The sequence below is a fragment of the Triticum urartu genome, chromosome 6A, assembly GCF_056163025.1.
Source record: "Triticum urartu cultivar PI428250 chromosome 6A, HENAU_Tu73, whole genome shotgun sequence".
Taxonomy (NCBI): domain Eukaryota; kingdom Viridiplantae; phylum Streptophyta; class Magnoliopsida; order Poales; family Poaceae; genus Triticum; species Triticum urartu.
In genome coordinates, this window is record NC_141878.1 from 42,221,700 (window position 1) to 42,248,266 (window position 26,567).

At 44.7% G+C, this 26,567-nt stretch overlaps 2 protein-coding genes and 1 pseudogene across 2 annotated transcripts; 1 reads left to right on the forward strand and 2 right to left on the reverse strand.

The window, feature by feature from the left end:
* Positions 1-7,088: 7,088 nt before the first annotated feature.
* Positions 7,089-10,369, reverse strand: LOC147963713 (receptor kinase-like protein Xa21). The gene is made up of 3 exons (XM_087529148.1): positions 10,236-10,369; positions 7,545-10,126; positions 7,089-7,456 (listed from the first exon to the last, which is right to left on the reverse strand). Exons 1-3 carry the CDS (start codon positions 10,367-10,369, stop codon positions 7,089-7,091), a joined length of 3,084 nt encoding a protein of 1,027 aa, XP_087385274.1.
* Positions 10,370-12,895: 2,526 nt separating this feature from the next.
* LOC147963714 (uncharacterized) lies at positions 12,896-14,001 on the forward strand. The gene is made up of 3 exons (XM_087529672.1): positions 12,896-12,967; positions 13,082-13,195; positions 13,546-14,001. The coding sequence occupies exons 1-3, from the start codon at positions 12,896-12,898 to the stop codon at positions 13,999-14,001; spliced, it is 642 nt and encodes a 213-aa protein (XP_087385798.1).
* Positions 14,002-21,934: 7,933 nt separating this feature from the next.
* LOC147963715 (disease resistance protein RPM1-like) lies at positions 21,935-26,291 on the reverse strand (annotated as a pseudogene).
* Positions 26,292-26,567: the final 276 nt, after the last annotated feature.

The following is a 26,567-nucleotide window of genomic DNA, read 5'->3' on the forward strand; positions in this document are numbered from 1 at the left end:
ACTCTGGCGCGGATCTCACTCTGGTTGATCTACGAGGTTCAGTAGTATCTTGATCTGAAGTTTCATGATCATTATCATTAGCTTCCTCACTAACTGGTGTAGGTGTCACTTGAACAGTTTTCTGTGATGTACTACTTTCCAGTAAGGGAGCAGGTACAGTTACCTCGTCAAGTTCTACTTTCCTCCCACTCACTTCTTTCGAGAGAAACTCCTTCTCTAGAAAGTTTCCGAATTTAGCAACAAAAGTCTTGCCTTCGGATCTGTGATAGAAGGTGTATCCAATAGTATCCTTTAGATATCCTATGAAGACACATTTCTCCGATTTGGGTTCGAGCTTATCAGGTTGAAGCTTTTTCACATAAGCATCGCAGCCCCAAACTTTTAGAAACGACAACTTTGGTTTCTTGCCAAACCATAGTTCATAAGGCGTCATCTCAACGGATTTTGATGGTGCCCTATTTAACGTGAATGCGGCCGTCTCTAGAGCGTATCCCCAAAACGATAGCGGTAAATCAGTAAGAGACATCATAGATCGCACCATATCTAGTAAAGTACGATTACGACGTTCGGACACACCATTACGCTGTGGTGTTCCGGGCGGTGTGAGTTGCGAAACTATTCCACAATTTTTCAAATGTACACCAAACTCGTAACTCAAATATTCTCCTCCACGATCAGATCGTAGAAACTTTATTTTCTTGTTACGATGATTTTCAACTTCACTCTGAAATTCCTTGAACTTTTCAAATGTTTCAGACTTGTGTTTCATTAAGTAGATATATCCATATCTGCTTAAGTCATCCGTGAAGGTGAGAAAATAACGATATCCGCCACGAGCCTCAATATTCATCGGACCACATACATCTGTATGTATGATTTCCAACAAATTTTTGCTCTCTCCTTAGTACCGGAGAGCGGTGTTTTGGTCATCTTGCCCATGAGGCACGGTTCGCAAGTACCAAGTGATTCATAATCAAGTGGTTCCAAAAAGTCCATCAGAATGGAGTTTCTTCATGCGCTTTACACCGATATGACCTAAACGACAGTGCCACAAATAAGTTGCACTCTCATTATCAACTCTGCATCTTTTGGCTTCAACATTATGAATATGTGTGTTACTACTATCGAGATTCAACAAGAATAGACCACTCTTCAAGGATGCATGACCATAAAAGATATTACTCATATAAATAGAACAACCATTATTCTCTGATTTAAATGAATAACCGTCTCGCATCAAACAAGATCCAGATATAATGTTCATGCTTAACGCTGGCACCAAATAACAATTATTTAGGTCTAATACTAATCCCGAAGGTAGATGTAGAGGTAGCGTGCCGACTGCGATCACATCGACTTTGGAACCGTTTCCCACGCGCATCGTCACCTCGTCCTTAACCAATCTTCGCTTGATCCGTAGTCCCTGTTTCGAGTTGCAAATATTAGCAGCAGAACCAGTATCAAATACTCAGGTGCTACTGCGAGCATTAGTAAGGTACACATCAATAACATGTATATCACATATACCTTTGTTCACCTTGCCATCCTTCTTATCCGCCAAATACTTGGGGCAGTTCCGCTTCCAGTGACTAGTCTGCTTGCAATAGAAGCACTCAGTTTCAGGCTTAGGTCCAGGTTTGGGTTTCTTCTCTTGAGTAGCAACTTGCTTGCCGTTCTTTTTGAAGTTCCCCTTCTTCTTCCCTTTGCCCTTTTTCTTGAAACTAGTGGTCTTGTTGACCATCAACACTTGATGCTCCTTCTTGATTTCTACCTCCGCAGCTTTCAGCATCGCGAAGAGCTCGGGAATAGTCTTGTTCATCCCTTGCATATTATAGTTCATCACAAAGCTCTTGTAGCTTGGTGGCAGTGATTGAAGAATTCTGTCAATGACGCAATCATCTGGAAGATTAACTCCCAATTGAATCAAGTGATTATTATACCCAGACATTTTGAGTATATGCTCACTGACAGAACTGTTCTCCTCCATCTTGCAGCTATAGAACTTATTGGAGACTTCATATCTCTCAATCCGGGCATTTGCTTGAAATATTAACTTCAACTCCTGGAACATCTCATATGCTCCATGACGTTCAAAACGTCGTTGAAGTCCCGATTCTAAGCCGTAAAGCATGGCACACTGAACTATCAAGTAGTCATCAGCTTTGCTCTGCCAGACGTTCATAACATCCGGCGTTGCTCCTGCAGCAGGCCTGGCACTCAGCGGTGCTTCCAGGACGTAATTCTTCTGTGCAGCAATGAGGATAATTCTCAAGTTACGGACCCAGTCCGTGTAATTGCTACCATCATCTTTCAACTTTGTTTTCTCGAGGAACGCATTAAAATTCAACGGAACAACAACACGAGCCATCTATCTACAATCAAACATAAACAAGCAAGATACTAATCAGGTACTAAGTTTCATGATAAATTTAAGTTCAGTTAATCAAATTAATTAAAGAACTCCCACTTAGATAGACATCCCTCTAATCCTCTAAGTGATTACGTGATCCAAATCAACTAAACCATAACCGATCATCACGTGAGATGGAGTAGTTTTCAATGGTGAACATCATTATGTTGATCATATCTACTATATGATTCACACTCGACCTTTCGGTCTCCGTGTTCCGAGGCCATATCTGTATATGCTTGGCTCGTCAAGTATAACTTGAGTATTCCGCGTGTGCAACTGTTTTGCACCCGTTGTATTTGAACGTAGAACCTATCACACCCGATCATCACGTGGTGTCTCAGCACGAAGAACTTTCGCAACGGTGCATACTCAGGGAGAACACTTCTTGATAATTTAGTGAGAGATCATCTTATAATGCTACCGTCAATCAAAGCAAGATAAGATGCATAAAAGGATAAACATCACATGCAATCAATATAAGTGATATGATATGGCCATCATCATCTTGTGCTTGTGATCTCCATCTCCGAAGCACCGTCGTGATCACCATCGTCATCGGCGTGACACCTTGATCTCCATCGTAGCATCGTTGTCGTCTCGCCAAGCTTGTGCTTCTACGACTATCGCTACCGCTTAGTGATAAAAGTAAAGCATTACATCGCGATTGCATTGCATACAATAAAACGACAACCATAAGGCTCCTGCCAGTTGCCGATAACTCGGTTACAAAACATGATCATCTCATACAATAAAATTCAGCATCATGTCTTGACCATATCGCATCACAACATGCCCTGCAAAAACAAGTTAGACGTCCTCTACTTTGTTGTTGCATGTTTTACGGGGCTGCTAAGGACTTAAGCAAGAACCAATCTCACCTACGCATCAAAACCACAACGATAGTTTTTCAAATAGACTCCGTTTTAACCTTCGCAAGGACCGGACATAGCCATACTTGGTTCAGCTAAAGTTGGAGAGACAGTCGCCCGCAAGCCACCTATGTGCAAAGCACGTCGGGGGAACCGGTCTCGCGTAAGCGTACGCGTAATGTTGGTCCGGGTCGTCTCGTCCAACAATGCCGCCGAACCAAAGTATGACATGCTGGTAGGCAGTATGACTTATATCGCCCACAACTCACTTGTGTTCTACTCGTGCATATAATATCAACATAAATAACCTAGGCTCGGATGGCACTGTTGGGTTTCGTAGTAATTTCAAAAAAATTCCTACGCACACGCAAGATCATGTGATGCATAGCAACGAGAGGGGAGAGTGCTGTCTACGTACCCACGCAGACCGACTGCGGAAGCATTGACACAACGTAGAGTAAGTAGTCGTACGTCTTCACGATCCAACCGATCAAGCACCGAAACTACGGCACCTACGAGTTCGAGCACACATTCAGCTCGATGACGATCCCCGGACTCCGATCCAGCAAAGTGTTGGGGAAGAGTTCCGTCAGCACGACGGCATGGTGACGATCTTGATGCACTACAGCAGCAGGGCTTCGCCTAAACTCCGCTACAGTATTATCGAGGAATATGGTGGCTGGGGCACTGCACACGGCTAAGGAATAGATCACGTGGATCAACTTGTGTGTCTCTGGGGTGCCCCTGCCTCCGTATATAAAGGACTAGAGGGGGGACGCTGGCCGGCCATAGGAGGCGCGCCAGGAGAGTCCTACTCCCTCTGGGAGTAGGATTCCCCCCCCCCCAATCCTAGTTGGAATAGGATTCGCGGAGGGGGAAAAGAGAGAGGGGGGCCGGCCACCTCTCCTAGTCCTAATAGGACTAGGGGGGAGGGGGGCGCACAGCCCATCTTGGGCAGCCCCTTCTCTTTTCCACTAAGGCCCACTATGGCCCATATAGCTCCCGGGGGGTTCCGGTAACCTCCCGGTACTCCGGTAAAATCCCGATTTCACCCGGAACACTTCCGATGTCCAAATATAGGCTTCCAATATATCAATCTTTATGTCTTGACCATTTCGACACTCCTCGTCATGTCCGTGATCATATCCGGGACTCCGAACAACCTTCGGTACATCAAAATGCATAAACTCATAATATAACAGTCATCGTAACCTTAAGCGTGCGGACCCTACGGGTTCGAGAACAATGTAGACATGACCGAGACACGTCTCCGGTCAATAACCAATAGCGGGACCTGGATGCCCATATTGGCTCCCACATATTCTACGAAGATCTTTATCGGTCAGACCGCATAACAACATACATTGTTCCCTTTGTCATCGGTATGTTACTTGCCCGAGATTCGATCGTCGGTATCCAATACCTAGTTCAATCTCGTTACCGGCAAGTCTCTTTACTTGTTCTGTAATACATCATCCCGCAACTAACTCATTAGTTGCAATGCTTGCAAGGCTTATGTGATGTGCATTACCGAGAGGGCCCAGAGATACCTCTCCGACAATCGGAGTGACAAAACCTAATCTCGAAATACGCCAACCCAACATGTACCTTTGGAGACACCTGTAGTACTCCTTTATAATCACCCAGTTACGTTGTGACGTTTGGTAGTACCCAAAGTGTTCCTCCGGTAAACGGGAGTTGCATAATCTCATAGTTATAGGAACATGTATAAGTCATGAAGAAAGCAATAGCAACATACTAAACGATCGGGTGCTAAGCTAATGGAATGGGTCATGTCAATCAGATCATTCTCTTAATGATGTGATCCCGTTAATCAAATAACAACTCATTGTTCATGGTTAGGAAACATAACCATCTTTGATTAACGAGCTAGTCAAGTAGAGGCATACTAGTGACACTTTGTTTGTCTATGTATTCACACATGTATTATGTTTCCGGTTAATACAATTCTAGCATGAATAATAAATATTTATCATGATTACAAGGAAATAAATAATAACTTTATTATTGCCTCTAGGGCATATTTCCTTCAGGAGTTTATACGGATGCACACGCACTACCCCGTACCCAACTCCTCCGGATCACCCGGCCACGATCCGCATGTGCTGCTGCGCACAGGACGCGCTCCTACGCGCCCACGCTGCTGCACTCCAACAGAGCGCCAAGCCTATCCCGTGAGTCTCGCTAACGACCTGAGCCAACTATCCATACGACTCCTAACTCGAGCACGCCTCGGCCAAACACCGGCGTACCGACCTGGACTAGACACACACGTACACACACGCGCAAACACCCGCCATGGACTCGACCGTGCACTGACACCGGTCGCCACCATCACGAGGCATGGCTTGATGCTAACATGGTCATCGTCTGCATCTCTTCTTCATCGGCCATGGCGGATGGACCTAGGGGTGATGGTGGCCATGTCCCGAGCGAAAGCTTTGCCTGGCGGTGTCGGTGCCAGTGATAGCGAGGCTCTTGCGCGTCGTTCCCCTCCTTGGAGTTGTCACTGTGGGTGGCCTCCATCCTCATTGGGCTCTAGGTGAAAACCTTTGGCTGGCTTGTTCCAGACCGAGCGGTGGCGGTGCAGTGGCGTCGTTCCCTTCTTGGAGGCCTCGTCTTGTGAGCAAGGTCCCATTTTGCTAGCCGCCAAGGTGGGTTCATAGATGGCAGCTTCTTCTCTTTGTGTGGTGGTTCCGTGCTTCGACGGTGGTGCTCTCTCGAGGAGCTTGGTCCGGTGAGGTGGTTGTGTTCGAAGGCCTCCATTTGGGGTCTTGGCATCAGCGTCCTGCTGCGCTCTAGGGAGGTGAGCATTTCATTATCTGATGGTGTGGCACCCTTCGAGCCAGGGCGAGGAACAGGGGACTCCTTTCGGCGATGGAACAAGTTGGTGTTGGTGTGCCGGATGTCCAAGCGATAGCGATGACATAGCCTCTGTCCATGGCTGACCTCCTTTGTGAGGTGGCCTCTTTCTCGGTGTCGGTTCTTCGATCATGTTTGAGGGCTTTCTGGGCTTTGTTGCTGCTCCTGGGCACCCATGTATCATGCCAGAGTTTTTTCTCCAAGTTTACTTGTTTTGCCTCCAACCATTCCGCACCAGTACTCGGCACGATTCAGTTAGTGCATGATGTGCCTTGTAAACTCGTGTATAAATCTCCAAGCTTTTTTATTTTGAAGGTATAAATCTCCAAACATTTTTAAGGCAATCTCCAATGTTTTTAAGGTAATCTTCAAGCTGATGATCATTACAAGTGTTGTCGGGATATAATTTCTTCTTTAGATATATAATTGAAGTGCGTGTGATCATGGGGTTGGAGCCTCTGCCTAGTGATACACCACATTGGGCGTTCTGAAAATAGAATTTCCCATACTTCAAATCTAGCTACAGTATCAAAATTTCAAAGAAAATTTCAAGTCTTATGTTAATGATAAAACATATTCTTACTTCTTGAGTAACTACAACAAATTAAATTTGCCTCGGGATAGGAACGGAGAAAAAAACATGATGTGGTTTTTTGGATAGAGAATATATTAACATCGTCAAGAAGGCCCCAATTACACTAAGTTCTAACTAAAATTTTGGTGATCCGATGGCTAAGGTACATTGAATTGTGCAGCTCCCATTGCTCACAAGTCACAACTCATTACCATATCGTGTTGACATTCCGTTTAAAAGACAGGCATATTAGTTGGCTTGTGAATTGCAGCAACAAAGTTTGTACCACCTTCTGTTTAGATTTAATATGATGAATACTAATCACAATGAAGCGAGGGCCATCAAGCATTTAGATGGACCCACCTCTACTCAATAGGTGCGTGCGGTACGTGTCTCTGATCGTCAGTAGCTCTCTCATAGCATCCCCAATCTGCATGCGATCAGTTGGCAGTTCCTTCGAACATAATATCCCAATGTGCAGAACTGAAGTGATGCATGAAGCTCTCATTTCTGTTCCTTCCCCCGGTGAAGAAAATAAGCACAGATCCACCAGGTTGGTGGCTTGGTCCCTCAGTGCTATCTCGACGTAACTATGTAGGTTAAGATCTTGCAGAAACCCACCATCAGTTGGCCTTTTACCAGTGAACAACTCTAACAACATTATTCCGTAGCTATAGGTATCACCATAGACCGAGACTTCATTTCCTTGACCGTACTCTGGAAAAGAAATGCATGTGAAATTAGTTTGGAATGAGAAATTGGTACATAAAAGATGAGCAACAGTGGTGATTGGTTAATGGCAAACCTGGGACAGCATATCCAATTGTTCCCCTTCTTGTAGCCCAACCACTTGATATCTCTAGGAGGCTAGTATCATCCTCAGGCAAGAACCTTGCAAGTCCAAAGTCACCCACATGGGCAACCATGTCATCGTCGAGGAGAATATTGCTTGGCTTAAGATCACAGTGAACTATTGGCACTGGCTTATTGTGGTGCAGATATTCTAGTGCTGAAGCTACATCAATGGCAATGTCTACCTTTTGGGTAAGACTGAGCACCCCATTGCCCCCATCTTCCACGAGACGGCTGTGTAGCCATTGATCAAGATTTCCATTCGGCATGAACTCAAATACGAGAGCTTTGAAGTCTAGACCCTTGAAATCAATACTTGAGCAGACTGTCAATATCTTCACAAGGTTTCGATGTCTGATGCATCTTAAAGTCTCACATTCTGCAACAAAGCTTTGAGATGCCTCTCGCTGCTGGAGGTTGAGCACCTTGACAGCGACAATCACTTCCTGATCTTCATTCATCATTGTTCCTTTGTACACTGAGCCGAAGCTTCCTGTGCCTAAGAGATTCTCAGAAGCAAAACCACTTCTTGCTCTCACTAATTCACCATAGGTAACCCTCATATGTTGTCCACTATGGAGCGATGGAACCTGTCCTGTCTCTGTAAACTTGCTTTTCAATTTCCGTTGTGCAAATAGTGCAAATAGTACTACTAAGATAATGCAAATAACTGCACTGCCTACTGAGATCAACACGACAAGCTTGTGAGACCACTTCTTGGATGTATGATTTGAGCAGGGATGCAAGTTAAATTGGGAGATTCCTCCACATAAGCCATAGTTCCCTTCAATCAGAGCTGCACTTGCATTCAGAAATAATCCATGTTTCGGAACTTCACCCACAAAATTGTTGAATGATATATTGAGGGTAGCGAGCCCCTGCATGTCCCCAAGGAAGAATGGGATCTCACTGGACAAGTTGTTTCTTGAAACATCAAGAACTAGAAGGCCTTTCATCTGTGACATTGATGCTGGAATCGTGCCCTGAAATAGGTTTCCTTCCATACTGAGATACTGCATACTTCCACACTGAGCTAGAGAAGCAGGAATTAATCCAGTTATCCTGTTGTCAGACACATCCAGAGATCCAATATTCACCAGATTACCAACTTCTAAAGGAATTTTCCCAGTTAACTTGTTGCCCTGAACCTCCACAGAAACAGACAGTGTCGATATGAGGAAAATCTCTTTTGGTATTGGACCAACAAGCCGATTGAATGCTAGGCTCAGCACCATCAGAGGGCAGCTTCCAAGGCTGGATGGTATGGGGCCAGTAAGCACATTTTGGGCGAGGGAAAGTATACTTAATGCTGTTAGATTTCCAAGCATTGGTGGAATTGGTCCAGATAAACTGTTGTTGTTTAAGTATAGTTCAGCCAGGATCCCAAGGTTACCAATCGATTCAGGAATTTTTCCATGTAGGAAATTGCCATCCATCTGCAAGAGTTGCAAGTTGACAAGGTTTCCAATTCCTTCAGGTATATTTCCATGCAGCATGTTGCCTGTCACGCTAAAATATTCTAAGTTTGTGGAAAGATTTGCTATTGAATTTGGTAGCACCCCTTCTAGTTTGTTATTGTCAAGAGCTAGGTATGATAGCATACTACAGTTTGTCAAGCTAGAAATGAAATCCCAATCGGCATCATTCCTTGCCTCTAGTTGGGTATTTGAGAGAAGCAGTCTCGATAAGCTCTTCATGGTAGCTCCAAGACATTTTGGTATTACTCCGGAAAAAAAGTTGTCAGACAATTGAACTAGTTCAAGCATTGAAGCATTACACAAAGACTCCGGGATGGACCCATGAAATCTGTTATTGTCCATGGAAAGTTGCTGGAGTTGTGTAAACTTATTACCCAAGTCATCTGAAATGGATCCACTCAGGTTGTTGTTTTGCACATTGAAAAATTGGAGGGATGAAAGATTATATACAGAAACTGGTATGGAACCCTCGAGTTGATTCCCGTTGAGATAAAACTCAACGACAGAACTGAGTTTCCCGAGAGTGTGAGGAATTGAGCCTGTAAGATTATTAGATGTGAGAGAAAGCACGTTAAGGAGATTCAGATTTCCTAATGATTCAGGGATGCTACCGGTTAGGCCATTTGACTGGAAATCTAGAATTAGTAAATTAGATAGATTTCCTAGGGAAGCTGGAATCGGTCCTGAGAGTCGGTTCGTGGCTAGATACAAAATCTGTAATTTTTGGAGGCCACCAAGAGAGGCAGGAACAGAACCTGACAGACCATTAATGTTAAGGTATAAACTGGTCAAGTTTCTAAGATTTGCAATCTCTGTAGGAATTTCTCCTACTAGCATGTTTGGTACCAGATGAAGAACGATCAGACCTTTCAGGTTTCCAATCTCCGCGGGAATGTTTCCTGTAAGGTTGTTGTACCCAAGAGCCAGCACCTCTAGATTATGCAGGGATGACAACTCCCGTGGCACCGAGCCTTTATGCATGTTGTGACTCAGATCAATAACTCGAAGCTGGACACAAGCGGCCAGTGTCGGTGGGATCTCCCCGCTGATGGAGTTCCTGCTGAGGTTCATATACTCGAGTTCTACGAGATGTCCAACCTCTGAAGGTATGGTACCGGAGAAGCGGTTCTCTTGGAGGCCAAAATGCCTGAGGTAAGTTAGGTTACCTATGGAAGAGGCAATGGAGCCAACAAGGTTGAGCCCACCAAGATCCAGTGCTACGACACGGCCGCCGCCGCGGCCCCGCATGCCACATGCCACTCCGCGCCATTGGCACATAAGGATCGACTGGTTTCCCCATGCATTCAGTGCTTGGAATGGGTCTCCATTGATCAGAGCCCTCAGTGACATGAGCGCTTGGTGGTCAGTGGTGCTTGTTGTGGCAGTGTCAGCAGTGGACACCAAACACGGGAGGCAAACACCAAAAACTCCATGGCTATCATGATCGACATGTTTAGGCGATGCAAACAATGGCTGGTTTGCAGGCTAGAAGCTTTGTTGAGCTTATATATATAGTGATTCTTTCCTTTTCGTTTCTTCTTTTGCGGGGAACTCAGATAGTCATTTTCTTGGGCCCGTCGGTTTCATTCTTGGCATTTTCTGTCCGAAAGATCCCGGATATATTTCCGAAGGATCCAACAAGTTGCTGTCGAAACAAGAAAAATGATTTGATTGGGTCGAGCAATTGCTCAGCAACTTCTGAACAGCCTCCAGTTTATACCCAGTGTCACATCAAGGACTAGAAAGTCCATTAACACAGCCGGCAAGCAGTTGATCCAGTCTCGAGTGTCAATTTTCTAATACAAGCAAGAAGTTGATGGGATGATGGGTCGAGCCTCTCTGATTGACTAGTTACCATGGTTAGGTGACATTAATTATTGACAACACCAAGTGTCTAATAAATAACGGTAGAAAGATGGTTCGAATGTTTTTTGAAAAAGTTTAAGCAGAGCACAGGCGCACAGCTTGATCATGGAACAATGCTATTCTACATGCGGATCTTATAAAAACTTCTTACACATTAGTTCAATGTGGTGACGGTAGCTAAAATCACTCGACTATGATGGTGTGCGTTGTTGCACCCGTCCATTTTGACGAAAAATAGAAATACTCTTACAATTATTGAGAAAACATATCGCCTGAGCCTGATTAGCTAGTTGGCTGCTTCTTCTTTCTTTTTAGGGTTTTGTTGTGTTGTGCCCCCAGCTGAACCTATTTGCACTCTTCGGCTTTGCTTTGCTTTTGTTTTTGCCTGAACCTTGAACTCGGTGTTGTTGTCGGATGTTGTTGGTGCGGTTGCTTTATAATCTAAAGCAGGGGAAACCGATTTTCGTCTATTGAGAAAACATATGACCACATAAACATGTTTAGAAAATACTTGATACCACATTTCCTCCTTTAAACCTGCAACACCCAAACAAACTTCAAATTCATGTGACATTATAAAAGATGGTAACTTTCCTTCCTTGATTGCAATGGATGTGCTGTATAAGGTAGCTAGACCAAATATTTCTGATGTTCAGCGAGTTTATCCTAGTTGTTCCATCATGCAAAATATAGTAAAGCCTCAGATGCTGACCCCGTCGCCCTGATGATCTCCAAGATTATTCATGATACGGCGATCTCCTTGGCGGCCCCTCCTACCTCTGACTAACTTCCTAGTTATTGTCTCCTTGCTATGTGCCCTGCTACCGTTTGCTTATTTGTGGCATGCGTGTCCTGGACCTTCTAAACTTTACTATCGTTTGTTGGATGATGATGACATGATGGCTTTATTTATAAAGTCGGGCAAGATGCCTTTATATCTAAAAAAAGAAACACATAGTGTGCAATTATAGTCTGGTCCTGTCAAATTTCTGATGGTTATGGCTCCTCTGTGTGTTCCTGGCTGGACTGGTGGTCGGGAGAGGGCCCCCCTCTGCCATTCCTTCCCTGTCTTGTTTTCTTACTGTGCCAACCAATCAATCTCCATTTCAGAGCTTGCACCCGCTAATTGGGACCTTGGACTGTGCCAGACGTTGTCTCCTGAAGAGCTTGCTGATTGGCAGGCCCTCACTGCCCTTCTTCCGTCTCTCGGAGAACCCAGATCAGATTTCTTAGCCTCATACCCACTCTGGCAAGTTTTCTGTCAAGTCGTTATACCTCAAACTCTGAGTGAATTGCAAAAAACATCAACACTTTAGGCAAGGTTTGCAGGAACCACACATTTATGGAATTGTGTCAAAAAGCACTAATTTTTTTCATAATTTTTTGCAAAAAACACTAGTCGCCGGTTTAAGCACGATTATGACAGGTGGGTCCTGCCAGAAGGGGTGACGTGCCCAAAAACGTCAATTACATCCCGCTACAATTTTATTTTGCAAAAGGACCTCTGAAAGGGCATAAGAGGATAAAGTTTATTTTTTATTAAGAAAAGGGTGGATAAGGTTCCATCTCCTCCCACTATTGACTGTGTCGGCTGGGCCTCCCTGCGCCGGCGAGTAAATTGCAAAAAACCACCACATTTGGGGACGCGAAATCAAAAAACCACCACCTTTCGTTTTTTTGCAAAAAACCGCCACTTTTGTGCTAACAGTTTGCAAAAAACGCTGATTGCTCGATCAGTCCCGTTTGAGGGCAAACCTGACGTCCAGGGCCCGCTGTCAGGTGCCTCGTGGCCTGTGTGCACACGGCGCCCGTCAAGCGCCGTTAGAAGGCGCAAGACAAACTGGTCGAACCCAACCGGGTCGGCCATTCCCCACTCCTCGCCTGTCGGACCCCGCCGCTCCCGCCCCGCCGTCGCCCCTCGCCCCCGCCACCGCCGCCGCCGACGGCGACCGCAGCAGCCATGGTTTCCTGGAACGACGGCGAGACTAGTGACTCGTCTATTTCTCTCCCCTCGTATGAACCGGAGCCCTACGTGAGTTTTCCTCTCTGTGAGTTAGGGTTAGGGTTCTTCCCGAATTCAAGTTTGATTTCACCGATTTGATTTTGTATTTGACTGTCACGTTCTTCTCTGGTTCTAATAATGTAGATACCACGGACCACTGTGGATCCCGAATGGTGTGGCATTGTTTCTGGAGGCCCGATCTGCAGTCATAAGACGCCGGTGGAGAGGGGAGTTGCATTTCAAAGCACCACACCAGACGTAGGTTTTTGGGGTGTTCGGAGCAGGTTAGTAATTGTTAACTGTTAGTGATTATGTATACAGCTCTGTTTTGCCTTCTACTCCTTACTGTTAGCAGTAGATGTTAACTGAAGAATTAGGATTGTTAACTGAAGAATTAGGATTGTTAACTGAAGCAATAGATGTTACAAGTGGTTTATTTAAAAAAAATTATGAATGGTCAAATCCTGAGTAATTATGTTTAATTGGCATGGTTTCTAGCTGCTTGTAGCAAGTAGTACACGCATAATTATGTTTGTTAACTATATGAACTGCTTATATCCTGAATAAATGATTAGAATTTTTGTTGTAATATTTATTTGGTTAATCAGGGAGGTTACAGCTGTGGTCTTGTTGAGTGGGTTGACCCAGAATGGCCAGAGCCACTTAAGAATGCTCTGCGCAAGCTTTGGGATATGTATGAGCAGAGCCAAGAGCAGATCAAGGTTAAAAAAGATGTGATTGCCCTGCTAGAAGAAGAGAAGCGTCTGATGCAGGCAAAACAGAAGAGTGTTCAGGAAAGTGGCGCTGATCAGGTTGCACCTGATGCTAATGAAATCAAGACTGATCTTGAGAAGGAGAATATGTCACTAAAGGGAGATGTAGAGCTGCTGAAGAAGATCCAGGCCAATCAGGCTGAACTCATTAGAAAATGGAGGAAAGATGCACATGTTGATGAAGTCAATCAGCAGAAGAAAAGGCTTGAGTTTGCCATATCTGACCTTTTAAAGGATGGAGAGGCCAACAAGTCTAAGCTGAAGAGAATCAAGGCTATATGTGATGAGTGATTGCAATAATTATGTATGGTGCTTATTTATAATAGAAGGATGGCACTACTGTAATAGAAGGAGGGGTTGGAAAATTATGTATGGTGCTTATTTATGGTACTTGTTGTAATCCAAGATTTGGTATTTGATGGCACTGGTTCCATTTTAATCTGCTATGTGATGCTACTTGTTGTAATCCAAGATTTGGTATTTGATGGCACTGGTTAAATTTTAATCTGCCATGTGATGCTACTTGTTGTAATTCAAGTTTTGGTATTTGATGGCACTTGATAAAGTTAATATGAATTATGATGGTACTTGTTAAAGTTTAATATGAATTTTGATGGCACCGTCGAGGATGCCACCAACTCATGTAGGGTTAACCCTACCCCTCGACAACCGTCGAGGATGGCCTCAACTCATGTAGGGTTAACCCTACCCCTTGACAACCGCCGAGGATGGCATCAACTCATGTAGGGTTAACCCTACCCCTCGACAACTGTCGAGGATGGCATCAACTCATGTAGGGTTAACCCTACCCCTCGACAACCGTCGAGGATGGCCTCAACTCATGTAGGGTTAACCCTACCCCTCGACAACCGCCGAGGATGCCACCAACTCATGTAGGGTTAACCCTACCCCTCGACAACCGCCGAGGATGCCACCAACTCATGTAGGGTTAACCCTACCCCTCGACAACCGTCGAGGATGGCATCAACTCATGTAGGGTTAACCCTACCCCTCGACAACCGCCGAGGATGGCATCAAATCATGTAGGGTTAACTCTACCCCTCGACAACCGTCGAGGATGGCATCAACTCATGTAGGGTTAACCCTACCCCTCGACAACCGCCGAGGATGGCATCAACTCATGTAGGGTTAACCCTACCCCTCGACAACCGTCGAGGATGGCATCAACTCATGTAGGGTTAACCCTACCCCTCGACAACCGTCGAGGATGGCATCAACTCATGCTAAAATCTAGCAACACCATGATCATTTCAGCATGGTCATTTCAGCAAGACAAAGTATCATATGGATCATAATAACAGTGCATAACATCATATGGATCATAATAACAGTGCATAAAGTATCATAACAGCAAGATCGTTACATGAGTTTCTTGCTCCATAACATCAGACCAACATAAGTTGTTCCAAAATAACAAGTTTAGGCAGACCAACATCAGACCAACAAGAATAATGATCAACAAGGAAGCATTAGTTCCCTGAAGCATAAAAGTAATCTCTGAGCCTGGATGGTTTTTTCCTCTATCTTTGTGGAAAGAAGGGTGCTGCTGGGGTAGCTGCTGCTGTTGAAGCTCTCCTTGTTGCTACACCAGATGTGCTTGCCCTTGCTGCTGGAGCTCTTGAGCTGCTTGCCCTGCTTGCTGGAGGTCTTGAGCTGCTTGCCCTGCTTGCTGGAGCTGCTGAGGTGCTTGCCCTGCTTGCTGGAGCTGCTGAGGTAGCTGCCATTGGTGGTGCTCTCCCAGCTGGTGATCCAGCAGATGGAGCTGCAGCAGAAGATGGTGCAGCCCTTGGTGCAGAAGATGGTGCACCCCTGTTTTCCTGTAACAAGAATAAAATGGCACATCAGAGCATTAATGGTACAATTTGGAAATCTATCTAGGGTCACATGTAATGCAAGGTACCTTGTGTTTGTTCTTCCTAGCAGCAAGTGCTGGCTTCAAAGCATCCCTACAATTTGTGTATCTGTGGCCCTGCTTGCTGCAGTTACTGCATGTAATTGTCCCCATCCTTGATGTTTCCTTAGGTTTAGGCACTTCAAACCTGCCCTTCCTCCTCTTTGTTTGTTTCCTACCCTTCTTCTTGTGGAAAACAGGGGGGTCAATGTCTCTTGTAGCAGTTTTTGTCCATAGATCAGGTCCAGGAACAGGGTATATCATTGGCTTGTAGGCTTCCAAATACATTTCCTTCTTAAAGAACTGATGCACAAAATCTTCTGGATGCTGTTTGGATTTATAAATTGCAGAGACAACATGATTGCAAGGTATGGCTGTCATGTACCATTTTCCATAGCCACAAGTCCAATCCTTTAAATTGACTGCATATGATTTCTCCCCACCATTGACTTGATACAAATCTGGGCCTGCCATCAAAGCTTTGCAGTTCCTAGCCCATTCCTTGGACTCTGCCAGTTTTTCTGAATATGTAGGGGTAATTGTCCATCTAGCAATATCTCCCCCAATTCTCTTTTCATTAAACTTGACCATCAACTTAGACCTTACTCCTTCAAGCATTGTTTTAATGGGTTTTCCTCTAATATCTAAAATCATCCTGTTGAATACCTCACTAATGTTATTAACTACTAGGTCAGTTTTACAATTCTTGTCCATAGCATGCCTAGCCCATGTTTCAACAGGAATTCCCTTTAACCAAGCCTAAGCATCCTCACTTTCTTTCCTCATTTCTTCCATTGCAACATTAAAACCATCCTCAGTGTATGAATATGCAGCTGCATCCATATATTTCTTAAGTTCATCTCCTCTAAACCCAGCATTTTGGAAATTTGCATAAATGTGCCTTAGACAATATCTTTGTGGGCAGTTGGGAAAAATGTGTGTTATGGCATTAAGAAGGCCCTGGTGAAACAATTAATACCTAAGTTAAGATGCTAACTAGGTGGTCAAACTAAGGTTGCAAAGAATAGCAATCTAAGGTTAAGTAAATTTGCAAATGGAGCAACTCACCTTCTGCCTGTCTGAGATTATTGTGTAGTACCCAAACTGTCCACATTCTCCACCAATAGCAATCTTCAGTTGAGTTAAAAACCATGACCAACTTGCGGTGTCTTCCTTTTCAACCACTCCAAAGGCCAACGGAAAGATGTTGTTGTTTCCATCTTTGCCTGTAGCAGCCAATATTTGTTGTCCTGTATTCAGCTTCACAAAACATCCATCCAGACCTGAAATCAACATGATTTAATAGAATGCAGCAGAACAAATTAAAAATGCAATGAAAGAGAATAAATGAAGTGGAATAATTCTGGCAAGAACATACCAATAAAAGGTCTACACCCTTTCAAAAATCCTTCTATTTGTGCTCCAAGACACATGAAAAGTCTATGAAATCTTGGATTGGGACTAGGGTGCTCTCTCACAACTCTTGTGGTGACAATGCATCTGCTCCCAGGGTTGGTGTCCAACACAGTTTGTAGATAGTCTCTGATCCTTGTGTATTGTGCTTCTTGATCACCTTGGATAACTGAAAGAGCTTTCTGCCTTGCCCTATAGGCCTTGTTCTTTCCAACCTCCACACCAAATTTCTCCTTTGTCTTCTCTATGACAGTTTCAACTCCTGCTCTAGGATCTGTCCTCATGCTATCCTCAATTGCTTTTGCTACAAACCTTGTTGGTACCTTGCAGTTTTCACCAGATGGAGCACAGGTGTGCTCTAGTTGCAATTTCCTAATACAGAAAGTTTTTTCATTACCAATTACAGAAGCAACCATGTGAAAGGGGCATCCTTTCTCAACACAGTCAACTATAATCCTGTCTTTGTTGTTTCTGTGGTAATGAAAATTCCTCCTTTGAGTCACATGCAAGTTAACCAAAGCTCTTCTGAACTGGTACACATCCAGAAAACACAAATGCCAGCAAATTTGCTCCTGTGGGGTTAACCTGCTCTCATCATACCATTGCCTGGCCTTCCTCTTCTTTGCCCTGGATTTTCTACCATTTGAGGGCAAATAAACCTCCACTTCTACATCAGAATCATCTGGATGTGACTGATATATATCTTCATCACTTGAGAGGATATAGTCAGCCTCAAGTGCAGATTGAGAGCTGCAATGAGATCTACTTGTTGGGCCCCTCCTCACTGGCAATTTAAGCAAAGGTTCTGGTGGAACAAATTCCTCTTCCTCCTCAGACTCACAGAACAAGTCCTCTGGCTCTGAATCCCCTTCAAATTCTCTTTTCCTCTTCAAATCTTTTATTTTCTGGTGGAGATCAGCATCATCATCCACTTCCTCTCCAGCTATATAATCAGATTCTGAACTCTCATCATCATCTTCAGAGCTGTCAGCATTTGTAACTTCTTTCTCCACAAACATTTCCTCCTTCTCCATTTGAACTTCTTGCACTACTCGCATGTCATCAGCAAACTCATTGAGAAATGCATCTAGCTCATTGACACCTGCAATGTCCTTCCCCTTTCTCACATTGCAGCTCTCCTGAGTGAAAAGGTAATCTCCAATAGAATCTTGTGTATAAATACTTATAGTAGGAACAGAGCACTCTGCTCTTTCACTGGACTGACTTGGATAGAGCACACCTGCATCATCTATATCAAATACTTTAGGTGAACCAATCTCTGAAATAGGTATCTGCTTCTCAACTTCATCTCCATTGTTGATGTGCAACTGTGGCCTAAGTGATGTTCTTCCTTTCATAACTGTGATAGTGATACACCTTTTCTCCTCATATAATTCCAGCATTTCTTCTACATCTTCAGTACATTTAATCAGCTGCATTCCTTCAATTCCTAAACCATCTTCCTTCACATAGTACATGGAGTCCTTCTCATCATACCCCTCTGTCCCAATAAGAGCTAAAAGATTGATGTAGGTAATATCTGACTGACATAAGGTCCTTTCCAAATTGTCACAGCCATGGAAATGAAACCGAACATCCCATATGTCATCATCCAGACTGCAAACAGAAAACAGAGCACATCATATTACGTTAACAATATATTCAGCTCATTGTAATTCAGTTAACAGTACACTACATCAACACCAAATAAGTTAACTGACAATTCAATCTACTCTAAATTCAGTATATACCATATTCACATAAATGCAGTTAACAGTATACTGAAGCAATACCAAATCAGTTAACTTATATTTCTCTCCAATTTAAGTTTTCAATATTGCAAAATCAATAAATTGATTAAATTTAGTGAAGTTAACTGAAATCTAGTGAACCAAATTACAGTAATTATCCTCAACAAAAAATTTGGACAGCTTGTTCACATCTGAAACCAATATTTCTAAACCCTAGTTCCTAAACTGTAGAAATAGCGACACAGATTTATAAACCATAGTTCCTAAACAGTAGTGACAACACAAATTTATAAACCATAGTTCCTAAACAGCAGTGGAAACCCTAATTTCTAACACATAATGCAAATAAATGTACAGACAACGACACAGAACTCACTCTACGCTGCCGAGACCAGAAGTGAAGTTGTGGCTGTTATGCGCATTCGCCTTCCAGACCTGGGCCAAGCTTGCCGCCGCTGACATCTCGATGTCGTAGCTGTCGGGTTCCTGGGGGCGCTCATCTCCACCGTCGCACGCGGCCGCACCAGGGACAAGCGTGCGGGCACACTGAACGTGGGAGAAAGATTTGTCCCCGCCGTCGAGGGAAGAGGAGTTCCCGCGGTCGTCCCTGCCATCTCCGTCAGAGCCGCCGCCGCCGCCATCGGCGGCCATGGGTGAACACGACAGGGGTGAGCGGGAAGGAGGCGGCGCGGTGGGATTTGGGAGGAGTGGGGGGAATGGTCGACCGGGTTCGACCCGGTAGGGTTTTCTCTTGCGCCGTCTAACGGCGCTTGACGGGCGCCGTGTGCGCACAGGCCACGTGGCACCTGACAGCGGGCCCTGGACGTCAGGTTTGCCCTCAAACGGGACTGGTCGAGTAATCAGCGTTTTTTGCAAACTGTTAGCACAAAAGTGGCGGTTTTTTGAAAAAAAAAACGAAAGGTGGTGGTTTTTTGATTTCGCGTCTCCAAATGTGGTGGTTTTTTGCAATTTACTCCTGCGCCGGCCAGTGGAGCTCGAGCTCGCCGGCGTGCAAGCCAGCAGCAGCTCCCCTGCGCCAGTCGGGCCACGAGCTCCGCCGTGCCCCACTCCGAGCAGCTCACCTGGAGCTTTGCCGCCTGGCCGCCGGCGTCGCTGCTCGTGCCCGCGCGCGGCCGGCGCGGATGCTGCTGCTCACGGCCGGTGCGGCTCCTGCTGCTCGCGTCCAGCTCATGGCCCGGAGGCCTCGGCCCGAACACCGGCGAGCTCGAGCGCCCCGGCAACGGCGGAGCTCATCACCGAGGGTCCCCGTGCTGCGCCGCAGCGAGGTGCAGGGGCAAGGGATGGAGCTGCAGGGGAGCCGCGGTGGAACTGCTGCTCGTGGCCAGGCGGCGTCGGCCCGAACGCATGCGAGCTCGAGCGCGCCGGCGGTGGAGCTCGCTGCTGCTCCTGGCCATCGTCTCTTTCCCCGTATGCGGCTGCGGAGCTCCCTACTCGTGTCCTTATCCTCTCAGGTTCTTTTTCAAATCAGTCCTTGTTATTCTGTCTATTTGTGAAACGTTATGTTGTGCCACGTCACCCCTTCTGGCGGGACCCATTTGTCATAATTATGCTCAAAACGGCCTAATCGGGCGACTAGTGTTTTTTGCAAAAAAAAAATTAGTGCTTTTTGGCACAATTCCGTAAATATGTGGTTTCTACAAACCTAGTCTGAAGTGTCGATGCTTTTTGCAATTCACTCCTCAAGCTCTCTCAGGGCTGACCGGCCCCCGCATTTCAGGGGCCTCTAGAGGGCACAGATTTTGCTGAAGATTAGAATTTTCCTGTTGCAGGCCATCAGACGCAAGCTTTCTGGTAGGTGACCAAATCCTTAACGCCATGGCCATGCTTCCGCTTCTTGCTATGTGGGGAGAGTGCTTCTTGCTTTGTGGGGAGAGTGAGAACACTGAGCACATCATATTTAACTGTGTCTTAGCGAATCTTGGATGGAGCTGTGTGCGATCGTGGTCGAAAGTTTCCTGAAACCCAACTGGTGTAGATGATCTTCTTATAACATCATAAAAAACCTTTTGGGTCAGTTCGCTCGCGTGTTTTGCATTGCTTTTGCTGCTTTTGGTTGGTCTTTATGGACACTATAGAAACACTATTGAACGTGTGTTTCCTAATAGTCCTTCTAATTATTTGTTCAAATGGATGCCTTTGTCCAGCAATGGAACCCTCTCGCTAAACATGTTGATGTTAATCTTGTCGCCTTGATGGTCTCCCAAGATATATGCCTCTGCGGTAGCCCTGAGCCCCTCGAGACCTTGACGAGGATCGATGCTTTAATTTATGTTCTTCCTCCGGGCTTGCACGCCCCTGATTTTGATCATGATGATCTATACTTGGTAATGATGCAAATGTCCTCTCAATGGACCATATGGTATTTTTCTTTTAATCTCATCTCCTTCCAAGAAAAAAGAATTGTCATCTAACTTTATCAAGATGGTGAAGGGTCCATCATCTAGTAAGTATAATTCCATTATTACGTAACAGGGAATAGCCAAAAGGCATGCATTAGTCAGGATTAGCCTCGCCCTCGTCATTTTCCTTGCCATGGAAGGAATGACCCTCTTTTCGACCTTGTGAGCCATGGGGTCCCAGCCAGAGCAAAACAAGGAAATTTATGAACTTACAGTTCAGTAAGTTGGTGATATGAACCCCTTCAACATGGTCCAAAGTCCAAACCCAAGGCCAGCACCTCACTCTTACTGAAGTTGATTTTCATGCCCGAGATGGCTTTGAAGCACAGCAAAATGATCTTAATCAAGGCAATGCTCTCGTTGTCTGGCAAAAAAAAAGCCCCCCCCCCAGTCCCTGACGGATCCGGCTTGCATGCTTCCTCCCTGTGCACCCATCCGTGCTCCCACTTCATCCTACGGCTGTCTTTTTTTCCTTTTTTTTCTAATCTAATCATCACCCCCCCCTCTGATTTTAAGGGGGTGGGACCAGGCCTTATTTTGTTTCAATCAAATCAAGCCATGTAGACGGGAGTACGGATGGGCACACCGCGGGGGAGCAGGCAAGTCTCGTCTGTCCCTGACCCCCTATCCCTCTCCTGATCACAACACCCAAACAGTTCCACTTTCTTTTTCTTTTTTTTGGCCAGGAACAAGTGATTCTTCAGAAAACTCACAAGATCATTTTAAATGGTACCCAACTAATCAAATCCTTCACCGCATCTCGAACTAAAAATAAAAGTATCCCTGTAGCAAGCTAGCATTGCCCCAACCCTGCTTGGGTTCTGTGCAGTAACACATATCACCATCAGGGAGATACAATTCGAGATTCATGATTGATTAGCCAGAATCAGATCTAAGAAAAAATCAACAACACATAACAGGACAGATAAAACTATCCCTATGAAACTCCGAATTTCCATGGCCCTGGAGGAGCCAAAATTTCAAATGCACGCATCACTTTTGCCTTACTAAATTATTACATCACACGGTACGTGGCTGAACGTATGTCAGCAAATGTAAACAGGGATAAACCAAGATGGGATAGCAGCATCAATGCCAGTCCCATGCATTATTATACAAGCCACCGGTTGCTGAGATAACTGAACAAAGACATATTAATACATAAAGGGTAGATAGGACATTATCTGGTATGACGTCAATCTTTATCAATAGCTCCCTCAAGTCGAGTCTGCAGGGAGCTCGTCTCTCAGTTTAGATATTTCCGAAGCATTTGCAACCACGGGTCGTGCCTGTCCAATATACGCACTTCGGAGAACAATACGGCTCAATTTCGCCAACCTGTAGAGGCGTGGCGTTGGATCAACCACGAGCTGGGAATAATACAGCTCTAGTCGAACAAGTTCATCTCCATGCTTCGAGAAAAATGGAGATTCCAGAAAGCCTTGGGACAATCCCCCTACCAAAGTGAGCTTGTCGAGACGCTTTGGCAGTGTCAAATTATCCAGCTGTAGCACTTCCTCACAGTAACTGGCTCTTAATTCTAATCTTGAAAGGTGGCGTAGCTTTGATATAGAGTCACACAATTGTGGACAGTAACTGCTCTTCACCTCAGTAATGAGAAGGAACCTCATATGAGACAAATTCCCTAGTTTTGCAACAAAAACCTTATTGGCTCTAACTGTATGCAGAGATTGCAACTCCTGCAAATCCCACATGCCCTCAAATGGCACCATAGATTCATGACTTCTAAACCTACTCCATGTTTTATCCAGCATTTTGTAGATAAGTATGTGTCGCAGTCTCTTGAGTCTCTGGGACCCTCGAGGCAAACTCAGGCACTGTCCATCTCGAATACTCAATGTCTCTAAATTGTGAAGCTTGGTAACAGAACTTGGGAGTTTCTTCACATTGGTGCGATCAAGGCCCAAATACTTGATATTGAAAAGCTCCCCAACTGAATCTGGAATAGTGTCAATAGGCAAGCCTGATAATTCCAACACAGCAATGTACTTAGATTCCGAGGGAAAAAATGGAGCTGATGATCTCACGGTGCTGTCAAATGCTATCAAGGAGCGAAGCCTGGCTGCTGGATGTATGCTTGATCCAAGGCCATTTTTGCATCGCAGCACCGACACACGACGAGAATCCAACCCCACATGTTGGTCTCTCACATGAGTGTCATCATAAGTTGTACTGAAACACTCCTTTTTAGACTGGGAAATGGCTAGTTCGCGCACAATAGCATGCTTCGTTGGACGAGTTCTTCCAGATAACCTTCAGCAACTTCTTCCAAGAACAACGCTCCTTCTTGTGGAACAAACCCTTCTGAGATCCACAATCTAATCAATCTTTTTCTCTGGATCCAATAGTCTTCTGGGAACATTGCACAATACAAGAAACAACTCTTCAAATGGTTGGGCAGATACTTGTAGCTGAGGTTTAGTATTTTCTCCACATGGGATAGGTTCTCATTGTTGTGCAGCTCCCAATTAAGCTGCTCATAGAATAGCCTCCACACTCTAACATTGCGCACTTTAAGGGACAATATGCTCCCTATTGCCACTAGCGCTAGCGGCAAACCGCCACATTTATTCACAATGTCCTTACCACACTGGACTAGCTCTGTTGGGCAGATGTTGTTTTCAAACCTTGGGAAAGCTTTCCTGCAAAACAGACGCCATGCATCATCAGCATCTAGAGGCTCTACTTTGATCTTACAGCCAGCCTCAGCCACTTCAGCCACTTCAGCAACTTCCTCACTTCTTGTCGTGGTTATTGCTCTGCTTCCCAAGCCATTATCGATAAGAACCTGTTGAATTTCCTGAAGATGTTGAGGTCTCCAGACATCATCCAGTACGATCAAGTACCGCTTTCCCCCCAGGATTTGCTTCAATTCAGCCTGCAGTTCTTCACTGCTCATCTTTTCCACTTTCTCTACAGTACTGTTCATATTAGAAGCATCAGATTCTTCCTTGAAATTTTTACGGAGTCCTCTCAACATGTTTCTCCAAATATCCTCCAGTATATATGACTGGGACACAGAAACCCATGCATGGCAATCAAACTTGGATGCCTCACTTTTGTACAAATTGTTGACTAGAGTGCTTTTTCCAATTCCTCCCATACCCCACAGAGCAATGAGCCGCCGTCCAGGACCACCTTCAAGAAGCAATGACTTGATCCAGATTTTTCGATCTTTATCAATTCCTACAAGCTCATCATCAGCAATCGAGTAATATTGTCCAGGAACATAATGACTGTCATATTCCGTTGCAAGAATATCATTACGCACACCACCTATTGGCTGAGTCCAGTCTTTATTTTCTTTGAGCTCTCTAAGCTGTTGCTTTATTCCACCAATTGCAGTAGCAATCTGATCTAATGTAAACAAAGATTGAGGTTTTTTGGCAATTTTCTTCATACAACACCACCATGATCCTTCCTGCACATTGTGTTTACCAACGACATAGATAAACTGATCCACAATGTCTTCCATATCATAGGCCAATTTTCGTGCTTGCCCTGTCCATGCTTCTATGACTCGATCAGTGCAGCCTTTCCTGCCAGTATCCTCAAGAAACGCGCGTATAAGCTCAAGTTGATTCCTTATCATTTTCATGTCATTTGGCAGTGCTGCCACGGCAGCAGATTTCCTTGCAAGTAATGGTATAGTGAAGTTGAACGTTTCTGCTGCCAGGGCTGTGCCAATCTTTTGTATGACAAGAAGCAGAGCAGACTCCGCCATTTCTCACCATGCAGTGTATCTCTTCAATATTTCAGCAAAATAAAGCTGCAATTTTGAGTACCAGTTCCATACTTGCTCACTGAATCTGCTAAAGGAAATGGAAACAAATTAGATTGATTTCAGACTGGACTAGCGTGATGGTTGCCTGACAAAATAAAATATATAAGTTGCCTGATGGTCACCAAGACCGAATGAAACAAGGGGTCGAGTGTAACAGGATGCACACGATGCTACTAAAAGGAAACCGCTAGTCACTGTCTATTTGGTTGCAACATATTCAGGAGAGTGTCGATCTAATTAATCACATTGTATTGAAAGTGGAATGCTCAAGTTTAAATTAATAAGTTCCTCATTGGTACAAGGTCTTTTACCGTACACTGGAATGCCGATAGCATCACCATTTTTGTAAAATCTGATGTATGATATTAAACGGTACTCCAAGAGAGGCACCACATAAAAAATCCAAGGAGTACCCTGAGTTTAGGGGTAAAAGGGTAAGATTAAGATTAAGATTAAGACTAAGAAATCAAATCTGAACAACAGTTTCAAGGCTCTCTTCGGAACGTAGGACAGCAAAACAAAGGAATGCAAGAAGTCATAGGAATAGAGTGGAGTCGAAAGGGGAAACCTACGGGATGCCAAACCATACAATTAGGCTTTCCCTCCGATCTTGGTGAATGTGTTGTTTCCTATAAAAAAACGTCGGAAAGCTTCCCTTTCCTGAAGAAAGGATACAGTTCATTCCTTTATCCCGAACGTCTTCAAAGAAAAAAATTCCGTAGGAAATCAAAACTGTACTATTCCTATAGGAAACCTGTGAACCGAACAGGGCCCAAAGGGCGATTTGGTACTTATTTTGTATCCACATCTTGTTGTGGTGATCCCAAAAAATAAATATTCCAAAACATTTGGATGGCTAACATGACAACAGGGTACCTACAGGTGCACCTAACCTACGTGCTAAATTCGCTGAATAATGAAACGGCACAGCAGGCATGAGGAACACAGCGTACTACAAGGAGCGCTCAACGTACCAGTGCAGGAGGCACAGAAAGCTGTGCAGTGGACAAGGCGCCACCGGCAATTCTTCTGGCGAGATGAGGAGGACGCACAGGGGCCTGTGCTCTAGACTGGGACAAGAGCGTGTTTGGCAGCAGCACGTGGAGGGTTTTGGGGATGGGATAGAACGAGCTGGGAGAAGCTCCGACTGACCCGAAGCTCATTTCATTGAAGAAGAGAACTGGACAAGATTCTTTGCTTAAGCCTCTGGTTCCTGCTATTCCAGTACCATCCTCACAAGAAAAGGTAATGAAGAGGAGCAAGGGCGAAGGCACCTTCTTTGCTTGTTGCTGCATCATATGAATGGGGTGCTGCTAGCTTTACACTTCAGTTTCCTTTCTTTTGGTAAAGAAGGATTTGATTCTTCCTGTCTGATTTCCTTTTTCTTTTTTCTTTGGCGCGTTGACAATCTACAATGTACTACCTACTTGACACTGTTCTTGGGGCACCAATTTTAAGCATTTTCTCTTACTCCTGAGATATGCAGATGACTAACCTCAAATAGCTCAGGAGTGATAGGTGCTCGGACTGTACTATGCAGAATCTAATACCGATCA

Bases quoted from the DNA above. Each gene is read 5' to 3' on its own strand.
- LOC147963713 (XM_087529148.1), bottom strand. From the start codon at position 10,369: ATGGGGAAACCAGTCGATCCTTATGTGCCAATGGCGCGGAGTGGCATG. The intron at 10,127-10,235 runs GTAACCTAACTT...GAACCTCAGCAG, and splicing joins CTCCATTGCCTCTTCCATAG to GAACTCCATCAGCGGGGAGA. The intron at 7,457-7,544 runs GTTTGCCATTAA...TTTCTTTTCCAG, and splicing joins AATTGGATATGCTGTCCCAG to AGTACGGTCAAGGAAATGAA.
- LOC147963714 (XM_087529672.1), top strand. From the start codon at position 12,896: ATGGTTTCCTGGAACGACGGCGAGACTAGTGACTCGTCTATTTCTCTC. The intron at 12,968-13,081 runs GTGAGTTTTCCT...CTAATAATGTAG, and splicing joins CGTATGAACCGGAGCCCTAC to ATACCACGGACCACTGTGGA. The intron at 13,196-13,545 runs GTAGGTTTTTGG...TTGGTTAATCAG, and splicing joins TTCAAAGCACCACACCAGAC to GGAGGTTACAGCTGTGGTCT.